At 50.8% G+C, this 18,459-nt stretch overlaps 1 protein-coding gene across 4 annotated transcripts in view; it reads left to right on the top strand.

The window, feature by feature from the left end:
* Positions 1-18,459, top strand: part of LOC138754887 (multifunctional procollagen lysine hydroxylase and glycosyltransferase LH3-like) — a 46,085-nt gene that overhangs the window by 16,764 nt on the left and 10,862 nt on the right. For all 4 annotated transcript variants that reach the window (XM_069919840.1, XM_069919841.1, XM_069919839.1 and 1 more), the window contains exons 4-12: positions 611-774; positions 8,342-8,454; positions 8,741-8,804; positions 10,765-10,862; positions 11,155-11,256; positions 12,733-12,864; positions 16,237-16,358; positions 16,894-16,998; positions 17,273-17,398. In XM_069919840.1, coding sequence (XP_069775941.1) covers positions 611-774; positions 8,342-8,454; positions 8,741-8,804; positions 10,765-10,862; positions 11,155-11,256; positions 12,733-12,864; positions 16,237-16,358; positions 16,894-16,998; positions 17,273-17,398 — 1,026 coding nt within the window. The remainder of the gene's footprint in view (positions 1-610; positions 775-8,341; positions 8,455-8,740; positions 8,805-10,764; positions 10,863-11,154; positions 11,257-12,732; positions 12,865-16,236; positions 16,359-16,893; positions 16,999-17,272; positions 17,399-18,459) is intronic.

Raw genomic sequence — 18,459 nt, 5'->3', positions numbered from 1 at the left:
CTGGAGACAAGTTCTGCTCACCAGCACCTGTTTCCCAGGGCAAGAATAGCAAACACCAGAGGATGTCTGTGTGTGCAAAGAGAAGGGAGGGAAGTTTAGGGGAGACGTCAGGGGTGTCTTTTTTAACACAGAGAGTTGTGGGGGTCTGGAATGCCTTGCTAGGTGTGGTGGTAGAGGCTGGAACATTAGGAGCATTTAAGAGACTCTTAGACAGGCACATGGATGGAAGAAAAATAGAGGGTTATGGGTTAGGGAGGGTTTAGTAATTTTTTTGGTTGGTATATATGGGTCAGCACAACATTGTGGGCTGAAGGGCCTGTAATATGCTATATTAATGTCGTCTGTTGGAATTCAGGAAGGTTAGAAGAGATAGAGGCTGAGAAGTGAAAAGGGGAGGGGGCAGCTCCTTGAATGGAGAGGGATGGGACTGGGGAGCTGGAGGTGAGGGGACAGCGATTAACAGAAACCGTCAGGTTGGAGAATGCCTGAGCTCTTTCTCCAGCTTCTCCCCCAGACCAGGAGACTCCCATGGAGGGATATTGTACCTTCGGTGTCAGCCCTGACCCCCGAGGTGACTGCCACCAACACTTCTCCACCTTGTGCCCTGCAGTTATGACGTCATCTTCGCTGGGCCCCCCGTGGAGTTGCTCCAGAAATTCCTGCACTTCAACCACAAGCTGGTGTTTGCCGCTGAGGGCTTCCTGTGGCCAGACGAGTCTTTGGAGGATCTCTACCCCACTGTCCACACCGGCAAGCCATACCTCAACTCCGGAGGTGAGATCGGGTTCTTTGTTTTTTTTTAAAAAAATTTATTTTTCACATTATAAACCATATTGACCAAGATACATACAGACATTTTTCTTCTTAAATATATACAGTGTCGTTTTCTCCCCCTTTTCCCCCCTCCCTTCCCTCCCTCCCTCACCCCCCTCCCCATTTATTTGAAGTTCAATCTTTAAGATACATTAAACCGTTAAACAATGTTGTCACTTAATAAAAATAAACAAGAAATTTTACTGAGTCAGTTCTTTTCATTGTCTTCTCCTTCTGTCATTTTAGGTGGTGGAAATCCATGGTAGGATTTCTCTATTGTGTTTCATGTATGGCTCCCATATTTGTTCGAATATTGTAATGTTATTTCTTAAATTATATGTTATTTTTTCTAATGGAATACATTTATTCATTTCTATATACCATTGTTGTATTCTCAAGTTGTCTTCTAATTTCCAGGTTGACATAATACATTTTTTTGCTACAGCTCAGGCTATCATAACAAATCTTTTTTGTGCTCCATCCAAATCGAGTCCAAATACTTTGTTTCTTATATTACTTAGGAGGAAGATCGTTGTGTTTTTTGGTATATTGCTTTTTGTGATTTTATTTAATATCTGGTTTAGATCTTCCCAAAATTTTTCCACTTTCTCACATGTCCAAATTGCATGAATTGTTCCCATTTCCTTTATACAGCGAAAACATCTGACTGATACTGTTGGGTCCCCATTTATTTAACTTTTGGGCGTGATATATAGCCTGTGTAATCAATTATATTGTATCATGCGTAACCTCGTGTTTATTGTATTTCTCATAGTTCCGAAGCATAGCTTTTCCCATTTTTCATTTTTATGTTTAGATCTTGAACCCACTTTTGTTTGGGCTTACAGCTTATTTCATTGTTCTCTTTCTCTTGCAGTTTGATGTACATGTTTGTTATAAATCTTTTAATTATCATTGTGTCTGTAATCACATATTCAAAGCTGCTTCCTTCTGGTAACCTCAGCCTGCTTTCCAACTTGCACGGTTTGAGGCGATATCAGCCCACTGGTGGTGGTCAATGTGGCAGGCACCAAGAGCTTTCTTTAGGCAGTCCTTGTACCTCTTCTTTGGTGCACCTCTGTCACGGTGGCCAGTGGAGAGCTCGCCATATAACACGATCTTGGGAAGGCGATGGTCCTCCATTCTGGAGACGTGACCCACCCAGCGCAGCTGGATCTTCAGCAGCGTGGACTCGATGCTGTCGGCCTCTGCCATCTCGAGTACTTCGATGTTAGGGATAAAGTTGCTCCAATGAATGTTGAGGATGGAGCAGAGACAACGCTGGTGGAAGCATTCTAGGAGCCGTAGGTGATGCCGGTAGAGGACCCATGATTCGGAGCCGAACAGGAGTGTGGGTATGACAACGGCTCTGTATACGCTTATCTTTGTGAGGTTTTTCAGTTGGTTGTTTTTCCAGACTCTTTTGTGTAGTCTTCCAAAGGCGCTATTTGCCTTGGCATGTCTGTTGTCTATCTCGTTGTCGATCCTTGCATCTGATGAAATGGTGCAGCTGAGATAGGTAAACTGGTTGACCGTTTTGAGTTTTGTGTGCCCGATGGAGATGTGGGGGGGGGCTGGTAGTCATGGTGGGGAGCTGGCTGATGGAGGACCTCAGTTTCTTCAGGCTGACTTCCAGGCCAAACATTTTGGCAGTTTCCACAAAACAGGACGTCAAGCGCTGAAGAGCAACTAAAGTGGCATTGTCTGCAAAGAGTAGTTCACGGACAAGTTTCTCTTGTGTCTTGGTGTGAGCTTGCAGGCGCCTCAGATTGAAGAGACTGCCATCCGTGCGGTACCAGATGTAAACAGCATCTTCATTGTTGAGGTCTTTCATGGCTTGGTTCAGCATCATGCTGAAGAAGATTGAAAAGAGGGTTGGTGCGAGAACGCAGCCTTGCTTCACGCCATTGTTAATGGAGAAGGGTTCAGAGAGCTCATTGCTGTATCTGACCCAACCTTGTTGGTTTTCGTGCAGTTGGATAACCATGTTGAGTCAACTATTTTAAGTACCGCTGGGCATTTTAACATAAATTTATAACCTTTTTTCCACAGGGTTGTTTTTGCTGCATTGAACTCCTTCCTCTTCTTCAGGAGTTCATAACTTATATCTGGATAGAAAAAAATTTTTTGACCCTTGTATTCCAGTGGTTTTTTTGTCTCCTTATTTTTTTCATTGCTTTCTCCAATATATTTTCTCTTGTTGAATATCTTAGGAATTTTATATCTTAGGAATGGATCTTGGTTGTTGTTGTGGTTGTGGTTTAGGGGCTAATGTTCTGTGTGCCCTTTCTATTTCCATTTCTTCCTGTAATTCTGGTCTTCCTAGGACCCTGGGGATCCAATCTTTTATAAATTCTCTCATATTCTTGCCTTCTTCATCTTCCTTAAGGCCCACTATCTTTATATTATTTCTTCTATTATAATTTTCCATTATATCTATCTTCTGAGCTAACAGCTCTTGTGTCTCTTTAACTTTTTTATTAGATTCTTCTAATTTCTTTTTTAAGTCCTCTACCTCCATTTCTATGGCTGTTTCTCATTCTTCCACCTTGTCTACTCTTTTTCCTATATCTGTCATGATCATCTCTAATCTATTCACTTTTTCTTCTGTACTTTTTAGTCTTCTTTTTATTTCACTGAATTCTTGTGATTGCCATTCTTTTACTGTTTCCATATATTCTTTAAAAAAATAAATCCATGTACTTGCCCTTCCCTTCATCTTCCATTTCTCTGTGTTCTTCCTCCTCTTCTTCTGAGTCCACTCCAGGATCTGTGTCCTTTACATCTGTCTCTTCTGGTTTTCTTGTTGGGTTGTTTGTTTTATTTTGTTGGGTATTTTTGGTCTTCTTATTTTTATTAAACAGCGTCTTCATTGTTGGGGTCTTTCATGGCTTGGTTCAGCATCATGCTGAAGAAGATTGAAAAGAGGGTTGGTGCGAGAACACAGCCTTGCTTCACGCCATTGTTAATGGAGAAGGGTTCAGAGAGCTCATTGCTGTATCTGACCCGACCTTGTTGGTTTTCGTGCAGTTGGATAATCATGTTGAGGAACTTTGGGGGACATCCGATGCGCTCTAGTATTTGCCAAAGCCCTTTCCTGCTCACGGTGTCGAAGGCTTTGGTGAGGTCAACAAAGGTGATGTAGAGTCCTTTGTTTTGTTCTCTGCACTTTTCTTGGAGCTGTCTGAGGGCAAAGACCATGTCAGTAGTTCCTCTGTTTGCGCGAAAGCCGCACTGTGATTCTGGGAGAATATTCTCAGCGACACTAGGTATTATTCTATTTAGTAGAATCCTAGCGAAGATTTTGCCTGCAATGGAGAGCAACGTGATTCCCCTGTAGTTTGAGCAGTCTGATTTCTCGCCTTTGTTTTTGTACAGGGTGATGATGGTGGCATCACGAAGATCCTGAGGCAGTTTACCTTGGTCCCAACAAAGCTTGAAAAACTCATGCAGTTTGGCATGCAGAGTTTTGCCGCCAGCCTTCCAGACTTCTGGGGGGATTCCATCCATACCTGCTGCTTTGCCACTTTTCAGTTGTTCGATTGCCTTATATGTCTCATCCAGGGTGGGAACCTCATCCAGCTCTAGCCTTAGGGGCTGTTGAGGGAGCTGGAGCAGGGCGGAATCTTGGACTGAGCGGTTGGCACTGAAAAGAGATTGGAAGTGTTCTGACCATCGGTTGAGGATGGAGATCTTGTCGCTGAGGAGGACTTTGCCGTCTGAGCTGCGCAGCGGGCTTTGGACTTGGGGTGAGGGGCCGTACACAGCCTTTAGAGCCTCGTAGAAACCCCTGAAGTCGCTGTTTACATCCGGTACCGCACGGATGGCAGTCTCTTCAATCTGAGGCGCCTGCAAGCTCACCAAGACACAAGAGAAACTTGTCCGTGAACTACTCTTTGCAGATGATGCCGCTTTAGTTGCCCATTCAGAGCCAGCTCTTCAGCGCTTGACGTCCTGCTTTGCGGAAACTGCCAAAATGTTTGGCCTGGAAGTCAGCCTGAAGAAAACTGAGGTCCTCCATCAGCCAGCTCCCCACCATGACTACCAGCCCCCCCACATCTCCATCGGGCACACAAAACTCAAAACGGTCAACCAGTTTACCTATCTCGGCTGCACCATTTCATCAGATGCAAGGATCGACAATGAGATAGACAACAGACTCGCCAAGGCAAATAGCGCCTTTGGAAGACTACACAAAAGAGTCTGGAAAAACAACCAACTGAAAAACCTCACAAAGATAAGCGTATACAGAGCCGTTGTCATACCCACACTCCTGTTCGGCTCCGAATCATGGGTCATCTACCGGCACCACCTACGGCTCCTAGAACGCTTCCACCAGCGTTGTCTCCGCTCCATCCTCAACATCCATTGGAACGCTTACACCCCTAACATTGAAGTACTCGAGATGGCAGAGGTCGACAACATCGAGTCCACGCTGCTGAAGATCCAGCTGCGCTGGATGGGTCACGTCTCCAGAATGGAGGACCATCGCCTTCCCAAGATCCTGTTATATGGTGAGCTCTCCACTGGCCACCGTGACAGAGGTGCACCAAAGAAAAGGTACAAGGACTGCCTAAAGAAATCTCTTGGTGCCTGCCACATTGACCACCGCCAGTGGGCTGATAACGCCTCAAACCGTGCATCTTGGCGCCTCACAGTTTGGCGGGCAGCAATCTCCTTTGAAGAAGACCACAGAGCCTACCTCACTGACAAAAGGCAAAGGAGGAAAAACCCAACACCCAACCCCAACCAACCAATTTTCCCTTGCAACCGCTGCAATCGTGTCTGCCTGTCCCGCATCGGACTTGTCAGCCACAAACGAGCCTGCAGCTGACGTGGACTTTTTACCCCCTCCATAAATCTTCGTCCGCGAAGCCAAGACAAAGAGAAGATTTTTATTAAAAGTGTCTTTGTGTTGGTCTTCTTCCTCTGGCTTGGTCATCTGTTGTTTCTTTGATTTCTTATTTTTATTCTTTTCCTTCTTGTTCTCGTTATTTTCTATGTTTTCCTGTTGAGTCTTGCAGTTGTGTTGTAGTTTTGTCTGTTTCAGCTGTGGAGATTTACTCCTCAGCTGGTCCCCCCTCCCGTCAGTGTTATTTTTGTCTTGCGCGGTTGTGCACTTTTGTTTGGCTCCGTGAGCCATTTTTGTAGTCCCAAATTCGGGGTTTCCACTGACCTCAGGGAGCGGGCTTCTCTCTCCACGACGGGCTTCCTCGTACCGGTAAGGCCTTCACCTTCCTCCTCCGATGTCCTTCCTTCTTCTTTTCCTCCCGTTGTTTTTGGTTTTTCTTTCTTCGCTGCCATTTTCTCCACACTTTCACTTTCACTTTGTTGTGGTTTCTATGTTTGTGCCTTTGTTTTTTCTCTATCTTTTTTTTACTTTTCTGGAGAGGGCTGGAGTTCCCCTACCGGCCACTACTCCATCACGTGACTCAGATCGGGTTCTTTGTTGCGGTACATAGAGCAATCCTTGATGAAGGTCTCAAAGTTGGTTGTGTATCTTTATCATTGCTATATAAAGAGTTCTGTCTGTCTGACCTGCTGAGTTTCTCCATCATTGTTTTTAATAAAACATTCCAGCTCCATACAGGCCCTTCAGCCCATGATGTTGTGCCGACCTTATCTACAGTAACAGGTCCTTTCGGCTCACAAGCCCATGTCGCCCAATTTCACCATTCACCTACAACCGCTGCTATGTTTTGAAAGGATGGGAGGAAGCCGGAGGCCTAGGGAAAACCCACACAGATATAGGGAGAACATACAAACTCCTTACAGACAGCGCGGGTTTCAAACCGTAGTCCCGATCACTGGCGCTGTAACAGCGCTGTGCTAACCGCTGCACTAACTATGCCACCCTTCCTGACCTCATACCTGTAACCTTCTATTTTCCTTGCATCCATGGGCCTGTCTGAGAGTCTCTTCAATGCCCCTTAATATTCCAGCCTCCACTACCACCCCTGGCAATGCATTCCAGGCACCTGCATCTCTCTGTGTTTAAAAAAAAAAAACCCCTCCCCTAAACCGTAACCTTGTACAGATGTCCTGTGGTATAGGTACACAATCCTTTATCCGGACATCTAAAATGCGGAAAGCTCCAAAAACCGGCTTTTTTTTTTCCCTGGTGCTGTACAGCGGAGGGAGAGAGGGACAACAGCGCACTAGGTTGGGCGGTGGGGGGGGGGGCAGAGATAGCAGCGTGACTCGGGGTGGGTGGGGAGGAGAGAGATGGCAGCACGACTGGGTGGGCTGGGGGGAGGGACAGCAGTATGACTCAGGTGGGTGAGGGCGCGACTGGAAGGGGGTGGATACGGCAGCACATTTCAGGTGGGCTTAAATGTGGGGCAACTGGCTTTTGTTCTGAAATCTGGAAAAATTCGAAATTCGGAGCACACTGTCACCCAAGGGTTCCGAATAAAGGATTGTGTACCTGTATTTGCAGCTGTCACCCTGGGAAGAAGCTGCTGCCTGTCCTCCTAATCTATGGCCTCATTATTTTATGCGCCTCTGTTAAGTCTCCTCTCATCCTTCTTCACTCCAAAGAGAAAACTTCCAGCCCTGTTAACCTCACCTCATGTGTCACGTTCTCCAATCCAGGCAACATCCTGGTGATTCTACTCCGCACCCTCTCAAGAGCTTCCATATGCTTTCCGAAAGAGTTCGTTTTGCAGGCTATCTATCTGTCTACCCCTATGTAGTACAGCCGTGAAGACACAGTCAAGCATGTAGAGTAGAATGGTGCAATGGCAACGTTGTAAATATTTTGAACTTAAATGAGACATACATCACGGTAATGGGACCTTCCAGCCCATGAGCCCATGCCGCTCATTTACATCCAATTAATATACAACCCCGCATGTTTTGAAAAGTGGGAAAGAAACCGGAGCCCCTGGGGAAAGCCCACGCAGACACGGGGAGAACATGCAAACTCCTTACAGACAGCGCAGGATTCGAACCCCAGTTGCTGGCGCCATACTAACCGCACTGTTGGTGGGGTTCATTCTGGAGACTGATAACATGGTGAAATGAACTGGCTTTGAATCTGGGGGTGCTTGATCTCACGTTGATGGATCCTCTCCCCGACGGGAGGGGGTTGAAGTGGGTGAGGCAGTGACCTGATAAGTGGACTTCTTTTCAGGGAGAGGTGTAGACTGAGTCAGTGGAGGGGTCGGAGTGGTGGGGTTTATCTTTTGGTTTGAGCTTTACTCAACTCCATGATATCCCCCTCCCTCTCTGCCCCCTCACTCCTCTCACTTGCCACCCCTTTTCCCCCCACTTCCTGCTTCCCTCCCCGCCTTGTCTCTCCCTGCTCCCTCTCCCTTTCTCCCCACTCCCTCTCCCTAACCATTCCACTCTCCCTGCCCCTCCTTTCCCCTCTCTCCCCACCTTGCAACCTCTCTCTCTCCCTGACCCATTCCTCTCTCCCTACCCCTCTCTCCCTGCCCAATTCCCCCTCCCTCTTTTCCTGCCGCTCCCTCTCTCCCTGCCCCTTGTCTCTCTCCCTTCCCCCAATCCCATTTCCCCACCACAGGGTTTATTGGATATGCCCCATACGTCTCTAACGTGGTGCAGCAGTGGAGGTTCAAGGATGACGATGATGACCAGCTGTTCTACACCCATGTCTACCTCGACCCCAAGCTACGGGTGAGTGGGGGAGGGGGTCTATGGGACCAGGCTCGGCATCTGATGCAACAGGGAGAAATTTCCGACTCGAGGACATTGGCAAGGATATTCCCTCTGCCCACGACCGCACACACGCATCGCTGCTACCCCGTGGCTCCCCGATCTCTTCCCCAACAAGGAGGAAAACTTGGCTGCCTGCGCCAAGGGGGCGCACTCTGGCCCAAGGGATTGCGCTCTGAGCTGTGGGGAATCGCGCACTGCGCCAGGGATTGTTACATTGCTGAATACAGTCTGCCACTTCCTGCAGGAAAAGTACCAGATCACTCTGGACCATCGCTCGACCATCTTCCAGAACCTCAATGGTGCTCTGGGTGAGTTTGGACCTTCCCCCTGGGGTGTTCCCTCCCCCCCTGGGGTGTTCCCTCCCCCCCTGGGGTGTTCCCTCCCCCCCTGGGGTGTTCCCTCCCCCCCTGGGGTGTTCCCTCCCCCCCTGGGGTGTTCCCTCCCCCCCTGGGGTGTTCCCTCCTCCCCTGGGGTGTTCCCTCCTCCCTGGGGTGTTCCCTCCCCCCACAACCTCCTGCCCCATCCCAGCTGCCCCTCCACCTCCCCTCCCAACTCTCCCCTCACCCCACCTCCCTCACACCTCCCCACTCACTCCCCATTTCTTCCCCCACCTTGACTGAACCATCTCCACCCTTCACTGTGATCACGGGAATCTCTCAGGCCTGAGCTCGGACCCTGAGGAGCAGTTCACTGGGGTGGGGCCAGGAGGTGGGAGGTGGGGTGGCTCTGGTGGCACAGCTGGTGGGAGCTCTGCTCTCTCAGCTCCAGTCATCTGGTACTGTCAACATAGTGCAGGGGGAATGAGGGGGGGACTGAGTGGAGAGGAAGCGGGGTTGTGATGGGAGGGACGAAGATGTGGACGTGGAAAAGGGCGAGGGGGTGGGATGGAATGAGATGGGTGGGGGTGAAAAAGAGGGGGTGAGATCAGGGGTGGGGCGAGGGAGGGGGTGGGAGAGGGCATGGTTATGTGAGTGACTGGGATGGAAAGTGTGTGCATGTGTGTGGAGTTTGCACATTCTCTCTGTGACCATGTGGGTTTCTCCTCTCCCCTGCCCCCCCAACTCTGGATCTCCAGTTACCTCCCCCCCCCACCCCCCATCCCAAGGGTTAGATCACCTTACATTGTGGGTGGCTGATGGACAGGTGGGAGTATTGTTGAGAGGAATGTGTGTGGGGTGGGATAGTATTGCTCTGTGGGCCAATTGGCCTCCATCCCTGCTGTAATAAGTGGTTAGAGTTGATGGGACATTTGGTCGATGGTCAAGTGGAAGGAGATTGGTTTGAAATCCATGGTAGAGATTGAAAATTTGGAATGAGAGATACAAATTTGAAGTGTTTGAGGAGAGGGACACTGGGGAGCATAATATCAGACCCTGGTTCGACCCCACTTGGAGTATTGTGGTCACCTCACTAGAGGAAGGATGTGGATGCTGTAGAGAGGGTGCAGAGGAGACTCACAAGGATGCCTCCTGGATTGGAGAGCGTGCCTCATGAGGAGAGGTTGAACTCAGTCTTTTCTCCTTGGAGTGATGGAGGATGAGGGGTGACCTGAAAGAGGTGTTCAGGATGTGGAGAGGCATTGATCGTGTGGATGGCCAGAGGCTTTTTCCCCGGCGGCTGAAATGACCAACATGAGGGGGGTGAGGTGTTAATGTGCTTGAGAGTAAGGGGATGTTATTCACACAGAGAGGGATGGGTGCAGGAAATGTGCTGCCAGCAACAGTGGTGGAGGCAGGGACGATGGAACTGAGAAAAATAGAGGGTTGTGCAGTATGAAAATTCTAGTCAGTTGTTGAGTGGGATATTGGGTCAGCACAGCACTTTGGGCCAAATGGCCTCTAACATGATGTAGATTTCTGTGTTTTATTTTAATTTACAATTTTGACGTATAGCACAGTAACAGGGCCGTGCTGTCCAATTAACCTACAACCCCCGTGCGTTTCGAATGGTGGGAGGGAACTGGAACCCCCTGGGAAAGCCCACGCAGACACAGGGAGAGCGTACAAACTCCTTACAGACAGCGCACAATTTGAACCCCGGTCCCGATCGCTGGCACTGTGACGCATTACACTAACCGCTACGCCAACAGTGCTGTCTCTATGAACCAGATGATTCCTCTGATGAATCTTAGAGGCTGTTAATCCAGAGGAGTAAGGGTGGGAGAATAGGAATGATGTTCTTGTCCTGAGAGCCAGAACAAATTCAATGGGTGAATAGCCTCCTGCATCAAGAAGTCTGTTTTTAAACTGTTTCTCTGCCTCCTCACAGATGAAGTGGTTCTCAAGTTTGAGAGAGGGAAGGCAAGAGTTCGGAACATTGCCCAGGACACCCTACCGGTGGTTATACACGGCAACGGTCCCACCAAGGTAAACGGGCAAAGGCCCACTGCACACCACGTGGCTGCGCTGGTCACCAGGGTACACTTCTGCTGAGGATGGGTCTGTCACTGTGTAACACTGGGGTACAGTACTGGTGGAGACGGGGACAGGTCTGTCATTGTGTAACACCGGGGTACAGTACTGGTGGGGACGGGTCTGTCACTGTGTAACAGTATTGGTGGGAGAGGACTCCAGGAATCTCCTGCACCCCTTCCCCCACAGATTAGTTTGTCTGCTGGATTTTTGTCATTGTGCACTAAATGGTCTGTTTTTCACTCAGCTCCAGCTCAATTATCTGGGAAATTACATCCCCAATGCTTGGACGCATGAGACTGGATGTGGGATCTGTGATGAAGATTTGTTGGACCTTTCAGAGCTGCAGGTGACTATGAGAGTTCGGTCAATGTATGTTGGGCTGGGTGTTGTGAAAACTGATGTTCTCCCTCCCGTGCGCGTTGGCGGTGGGTGTGTCATGCGCGTTGGCAGTGGGTGTGTCGTGTGCGTTGGCGGTGGGTGTGTCGTGCGCGTTGGGTGTGTCGTGCGCATTGGTGGTGGGTGTGTCGTGCGCATTGGCGGCTGTGTGTGTGTGTGCACACCGTGGTCTGGAGAATCTGTTTAATCAGGTTGTATGCTTACAGTGAGGAGTCACGTGATGGAGTAGTGGCCGATAGGGGAACTCCAGCCCTCTCCAGAAAAGTTAAAAAAAGATAGAGAAAAAGCAAAGGCACAAACTTAAAAACCAAAACAAAGTGAAAGTAAAAGTGTGAAGAAACTGGCAGCGAAGAAAGAAAAATCAAAAACAACGGGAAGAAAAGAAGAAGGAAAGATGTCGGAAGAAGAAGGTGAAGGCCTTACCTGTCCGAAGAGGCCCGCCGCGGAGAGAGAGGCCCGCTCCCACAGGTCAGTGGAAGTCCCGGGCTCGGGACTACAAAAATGACTCGCAGAGCCGAGTAAAAGTGCGCAACCGCGCATGCGCGAGGAGTCACGCATGCGCGATGCGCATGAAAAAAAACACACTGACGGGAGGGGGGAACAGCTGTGGAGTCGATCTCCACAGCTGAGAGAGACACCTGCAGCACAGCAGCAGGTGCAGAACACAGACAATAACGACAACAAGAAAGAAGAGGGTAAAAAGAAAACAAGGAAACAGCAGATGGTCAACCCAGAGGAGGAGGAAGAAGAAGAACAGAAAGAAGTGGAAAAAGAAGAGAAAAGCAAGACAATGGATGTATCTTTTTTTAAAGAATATATGGAATCAGTGAAAGAATGGCAATTACAAGAATTTGATGAGATAAAAAGAAGAATTAAGAATGCAGAAGATAGAATGAATAAAATGGAAGTGGCCATATCAGAATTGGCAAAAAGAGTGGAAAATATGGAAAAACGAGAAACATTTGTAGATATGGAAGTAAAAGACTTAAAAGAGAAATTAGAAGAATCTAATAAAAAAGCTAAAGAAGCACAGGAGCTGTTAGCTCAGAAGATAGATATGATAGAAAACTATAATAGAAGAAATAATATAAAGATAGTGGGCCTTAAGGAAGATGAAGAAGGCAAGAATATGAGAGAATTTATAAAAGAATGGATCCCCAGGGTCCTGTGAAGACCAGAATTACAGGAAGAAATGGAAATAGAGAGGGCACATAGAACTTTAGCCCCGAAACCACAACCGCAGCAAAAACCAAGATCCATTTTAGTAAAATTCTTAAGATATACAACAAGAGAAAATATATTGGAGAAAGCAATGAAGAAAGTAAGAGAGGACAAAAAGCCACTGGAATATAAAGGTTGTATGTTTACAGTCATGATAATAACCTCAAGCCTTTCTGTCCCTGAACCTGATCCCACTCTGCCACAGGACGAGGACTATCCCGTTGTGCTTATTGGTGTCTTCATCCTCCAACCGACTCCCTTCTTTGTGGAATTCCTGGAGCACCTCGTCACCCTGGATTATCCGCACAGTCAGCTGAACCTTTTCATCTACAACAGGGTATGTGGGAGTTAGTCTGCTTTTGGCCTGCAGTGGGGACATGGGGAAAGTGTCTTCCCTCAGCCTGCAGTGGGGACATGGGGTTTAGTCTGCCTTTGGCCTGTGGTGGTGACATGGGGTGGGGTGTCTGCCCTGCCCTCAGCCTACAGTGGGGACGTGGGCCAGGTGTCTGCCCTCGGCCTGCGGTGGGATCCTGGGGCAGATGTCTGCCCTCAGCCTGCAGTGGGGACGTGGGGGCGGTGTCTACTCAGCCTGCGGTGGGGGAGGGAGTGTTTGCCCTAGGCAGTGATGTGGGGGTTAGTCTGCCTTTGGCCTGTGGTGGGGACATTGGGGAGTGTCTGCCCTGCCCTCAGCCTGCAGTGGGAACATGGGGCAGGTGTCTGTCCTTGGCCTGGGGTGGGGACGTGGGGAAGGTATCTGCCTTCAATCTGCGGTGGGGACGTAGGGCAGGTGTCTGCTCTCAGCCTACAGTGGAGTCGTGGGGGAGGTGTCTGCCCTTGGCCTGTAGTGGGGATGTGGGGCAGATGTCTGACCTCAGCCAGCGGTGCCTGCCATCCTGATTCCACATCCTGTTTATTTCCGCCCTGCCCTTTGGCATGTGGAGCAATGTCTGCAGGCTGACAGCGGGGAGTCTGTGGGACTGAATCCTCCAAGGCGGTGCCTCCAGGGAGGGGAGGTCAGAGCTGCACAGTGGGTAAATCGCTGCCTCGTGCCTCCCAAGACCCAGCTTTGACCCCTCACCTCCACTATCCCAAAGGGATCAAGATCAAAGGGTGTCAGAGTGCAGCGAGAAAGTTTGTTGTGCAAACGATCCAGGCAGACATCCCAGACATAGTACAGAAAGGAAGACCCAGTATAACTACACAGACGTGCTGGAGAAATGTAGCAGGCCATGCAGTGTCCTTGAGAAGTATCCTTGATGAAGGGCACAGGATTTACTTTAACACAGAATATTCCAGTACAGTACAGGCTGTTCAGCTCACAATGTGCCTACCAACCTAAACAAATCTAAACTCTCCCTACCCCATAACCCTTCCATCTGTGTGCCTGTCTAAGAGTCTTTTAAATGCCTCTAATGTTCCAGCCTTCACCACAACCACCCCATGGCGAGGCATTCCAGGCCCCCACAACTCTCTGTGTAAAAAGAAATGCACCCCTGATGTCTCCCCTAAACTCCCCTCCCTTCACTTTGTACAGATGTCCTCTGGTTTTGCTAATTGGAGGACAAAACCTATTATTCCGTTTGGGCACCCGCCAACCTGACTGCATTAAAATTGAATTCTCTGATTTGTGTTATAACCCCCCCCCCACCATCAAATCTCTCTCCCCATCTCTCTGTCTCCTTTTCTTCGGCTCCCCACCCCTCTCCATTCACAGAGCTGTTCCCCACCCCACCCCCGTCACTTCTCAGCTTCTTTCTCTTCTAACCCTCTCACACGTATCCTCTTATCTGTTGGCCTATGCCCCTCACTTCCTCCTCCTCCCCTGCCCCTTCCTCCCTCCTCTCCTCCTCCCCTGCCCCTTCCTCCCTCCTCTCCTCCTCCCCTGCCCCTTCCTCCCTCCTCTCCTCCTCCCCTGCCCCTTCCTCCCTCCTCTCCTCCTCCCCTGCCCCTTCCTCCCTCCTCTCCTCCTCCCCTGCCCCTTCCTCCCTCCTCTCCTCCTCCCCTGCCCCTTCCTCCTCCCCTGCCCCTTCCTCCTCCCCTGCCCCTTCCTCCTCCCCTGCCCCTTCCTCCTCCCCTGCCCCTTCCTCCTCCCCTGCCCCTCCCTCCTCCCCTGCCCCTCCCTCCTCCCCTGCCCCTCCCTCCTCCCCTGCCCCTCCCTCCTCCCCTGCCCCTCCCTCCTCCCCTGCCCCTTCCTCCTCCCCTGCCCCTCCCTCCTCCTCTGGCCCTCCCTCCCTCCTTCCCTGCCCCTTCCTCCCTCCTCTTCTCCTGCCCATCCCTCCCTGCCTCTTCTCCTCCCCTGCCCCTCCCTCCTCTCCCCTTCCCTTTCCCTTCCTCCTTCCCTGCCTCTCCCTTCCTCCCATGCCCCTCCCTTCTTCCCTCCTCCTCCCATGCCCTTCCCTTCCTCCCTCCTCTCCCCTTCCCTTTCCCTCCCTCCTTCCCTGCCTCTCCCTTCCTCCCATGCCCCTCCCTTCCTCCCTCCTCCTCCCATGCCCTTCCCTTCCTCCCTTCTTTTCCCCTGCCCTTCCTCCCCCTACCTTTGTATCCAGCTGCCTGCCTGCTTTTTGCCTTGACCTTGATGAAGAGCCCAGCCCCAAAATGTTGCTGACCCTTTACTCCCTGTGGACACTGTGTGACTGTTTCATTGCCTCCAGTGTCTGCAGACGTTGCCGTTTAAAACACAGTGAAGCCGAGCAGAGTCAGGGAGAGAGATCCATTGGTATAGACCAAGTGCAGCATCATTTTACCAGAATGAGGTTCACTTAAGAGTCTGATAACAGTGGGAAGGGATTCGACTGAATCTGGGTTGCGTGATCTCACCCTCATGTATCTTCTCTCCAATGGGAGAAGGGGGTCATCAAGATCGTGGTCAGGGTGGGGCGAGTTTTTAACTGGCCTGCTTCTTTACCTGGGCAGCAGGGGTGGGGGTGCTATTTGGAAGCTGATGGGTCTTAACTGGATGGCATAGGAAAGATGGGGCGAAGAGCCTTTCTTCATGCTACAGAGCTGTCACTGTTAACTGTGTGGAGTTGGTGGGATCTCCTTGTGACAACGTGGGTTGGTCTTCCACCCCCCCCCCCCCCCCCCCAAACCTTGGAGTCTCCGGTTTCCTCCCCATTGGTACTAATATGTCTGGATTGCTGGGTTAAATTGGTGCTATGAAATGCCTTCCCCCCCCCCTTACCCTGCCCCTCCCTCTTGCCTCTCTTTGCTCTCCCCCTCAGCCTCCCTCCTCCTGCTATAATCCCCACCCTCCCTCCCACTTGCCCTTCCATTCCCGCTCCCTCCCTCCTCCTGCCACATCCCCTCCCCCATCCCTTTTCACCTGCCATTCCCTCCCTCCGAGGCCTTCAGGAGCCCTGCTCTCCCTCTGCACCCTCATGAGTCCTGGTCACTCTGCGGGACAGAATTCCATCTGGCTGCCAATAGGGTGGTGGGCTGAAGAGCCTCAGTTTCCCCCAACTCTGCAACTGGTGACGGAGCTGGAAGCTCAGAGTCCTGCAATTCAAATCAAGGGGAAGGGCCGAGGGTGGGAGGAAACCATGAGAGCCAGGAGCTCAGGGTCCTGCGGTTCAGGACAGGGGGAAGGGCTGGGGGGTGTCTCCCGTCTCGGTAGGATGGTCAGAGAGCTCGCGGCGGAGTGCCATCCGGGCAGGCAGGCGGCGCGGGCAAGTGGATATCCTGGACAGATCCCTGCTTGTGTTGTTAACAGGAGATTTACCACGAGAAACACATTCAGGAATTCTGGGACAAACACAAGGAGGATTTCTACAACATCAAGGTAGTGGGACCGGAGGAGGAGATGGATGAAGGAGAAGCACGGAACATGGGCCTGTGAGTCTGGCACAGAGTGGGGAGCAGGGAGTGTGGGTCAGAGTGGGCAAGGGTTGCAGTTATAGTGAGGAGGCTGGGGAGGAAAGGGGTATGTGTATGAGGAGCAGTGGGGGTGATGGGGAGGGGGTGCATGCATGTACATGGGGAGGAGGCAGGGAGAAGCTGATGGTGTTTGGGGAATGGGGTGCGTATGTGGGGAGGAGGCAGAGAGAAGGGAGGGGATGGGGGTTTGGGGAAGGCAAGGGGGGTGTGAACAAGGGGAGTGGAGGAGATGGTGTAGGAAAGGGGGCAAGAAGCGGAAAGGGAAGGATGAAGAATGGGAGGGGGAGGGTGGGGAAGGGGAGGATAGGAGAGGAGAGGTGTAGGCGGGCAGTGATGAGGGTGGGAGAGGTGGCTGGGTACGAAGGGGGCAGGGGGCCACGGATCTCACTGCACTCCGGGGGTATGTTCCTCAGGGTGGGGGTTGTACCTGGGGGATGTTACTGGTCCACCGGTGGGAATGCTGACCATATGTCTGTGACCCTGCCCCCACCAGGCACGAGTGCCGTCAGGACCCCGACTGTGAGTTCTACCTGAGCCTAGACTCGGATGTGGCGCTGACCAACCCTGCAACACTGCGCATCCTCGTCGAGCACAACAGGTACGCGCCTGTTTCCTCCCCTGTCCCATCCCCTGTCTGCATGTTCCCTCCCCTTCTACCCCCCCATCCCATCCTATCCCCCGCGTTCATCCCATTCTCCACGCTCCGCTCCCCCCGCAATCCCCACCCCTACTCCGCGATCTCCACCACTCCCCCGCGCCCCCCTCACCTTCCCCCCCCTCCCCTAACCCGTGTACCCCTGCACTCCTCTCCTGCTGCCAGGAACATGATTGCTCCCAGCCTCAGCTGTCCCCTGTGCTCCCACCTCCTCCAGGAACGTGATCGCCCCCATGGTGAGTCGCCACGGGAAGCTGTGGTCTAACTTCTGGGGCGCCATCAATGCCGAGGGCTACTATAGTCGGTCGGAGGACTACATCGACATCGTGCAGCTGAAGCGCGTGTGAGTATGGCTGTGACCATCCCCATCCCTCACATGGTCCCTGCAGGAAACACTCTGCATGTCAGTCAGCCTCTGTGGAGAGAGTGGAGATGGAGTGTTCCACTCTGAAACTTTTCCTGAAGCACTAACTGCTGCCTCCAGTGCAAGCACTTTAGATAACAAACTAAGTTAGACTCTGGTCTATTATAAGACTTTGTTGACTAATGCAGGGCGGTGACCGGTGCAGGGCGGTGTCTAAATCTGGTATTTAAGTGGCCTCCTATTTCAACACCCCATCCTATTCCCTTGTTGACGCGTCTGCCCATAGTCTCATGCCAGACTGAGACCACCCTCAAATTGGAGGAATGGCACTTCATCTGTCCGGGCCCCCTGCAAACATCGACTTCTCTGGCTTCCACTAAACCACTGCCCCTCCTCACTTTTTCCCCCAGCTCTCTCTCATGATGAATTCCCACCTCATCCCTTATCATCTAATTAAAAAGTTTCCATTATTGTCAAGTAATACTAAATGTAATATACATGAAATTCTTTGTTGACCATAAGGAAAACAGTTGCCACTTTGTCCAGTTCCCCCCCCGCAGAAATGAGGCACCACGAGGAATGAACTGGTGACCCCTGGTTTACGAGACCAGTGCTCTAACCACTGAGCTATTAGAGTCTCTAATTATCAGGTTGTGTTGGTCGGGATTCCCCCCCCTCACCGGCCGGCACTGTCTGATTTTCTGAGATTTCCTGCTTCCGGCTCATTCTGCTTATTCCTTGAAGAAGGGCGCAGGCCCGAAATGTCAGTAAATATGTCTTTGTCTCCTTTGGATGCTGCAAGATCGGCTGAGTTCCTCCAGTTTTTCTTGAGGCTGGTGCTGTGTCCTGTGTAAATATATTAGAACATAATTCGATACAGGCCCTTCAGCTCAGTGTTGTGCTGACCTATATATTCTACCAAAATTAAAATCCTCCCTACTCCATAAACCCTCTATTTTTCTTTAATCCATGTGCCTGTCTAAGAGTCTCTTAAATTTGGACAGAGGTATGGAGGATAATGGACATGATGCAGGTCAGTG

Source organism: Narcine bancroftii, chromosome 2, assembly GCF_036971445.1.
Source record: "Narcine bancroftii isolate sNarBan1 chromosome 2, sNarBan1.hap1, whole genome shotgun sequence".
NCBI classification, from domain to species: Eukaryota; Metazoa; Chordata; class Chondrichthyes; order Torpediniformes; family Narcinidae; genus Narcine; species Narcine bancroftii.
The sequence above is the reverse complement of the archived record's forward strand: the minus strand, read 5'-3'. Positions and strand labels throughout refer to the sequence as shown.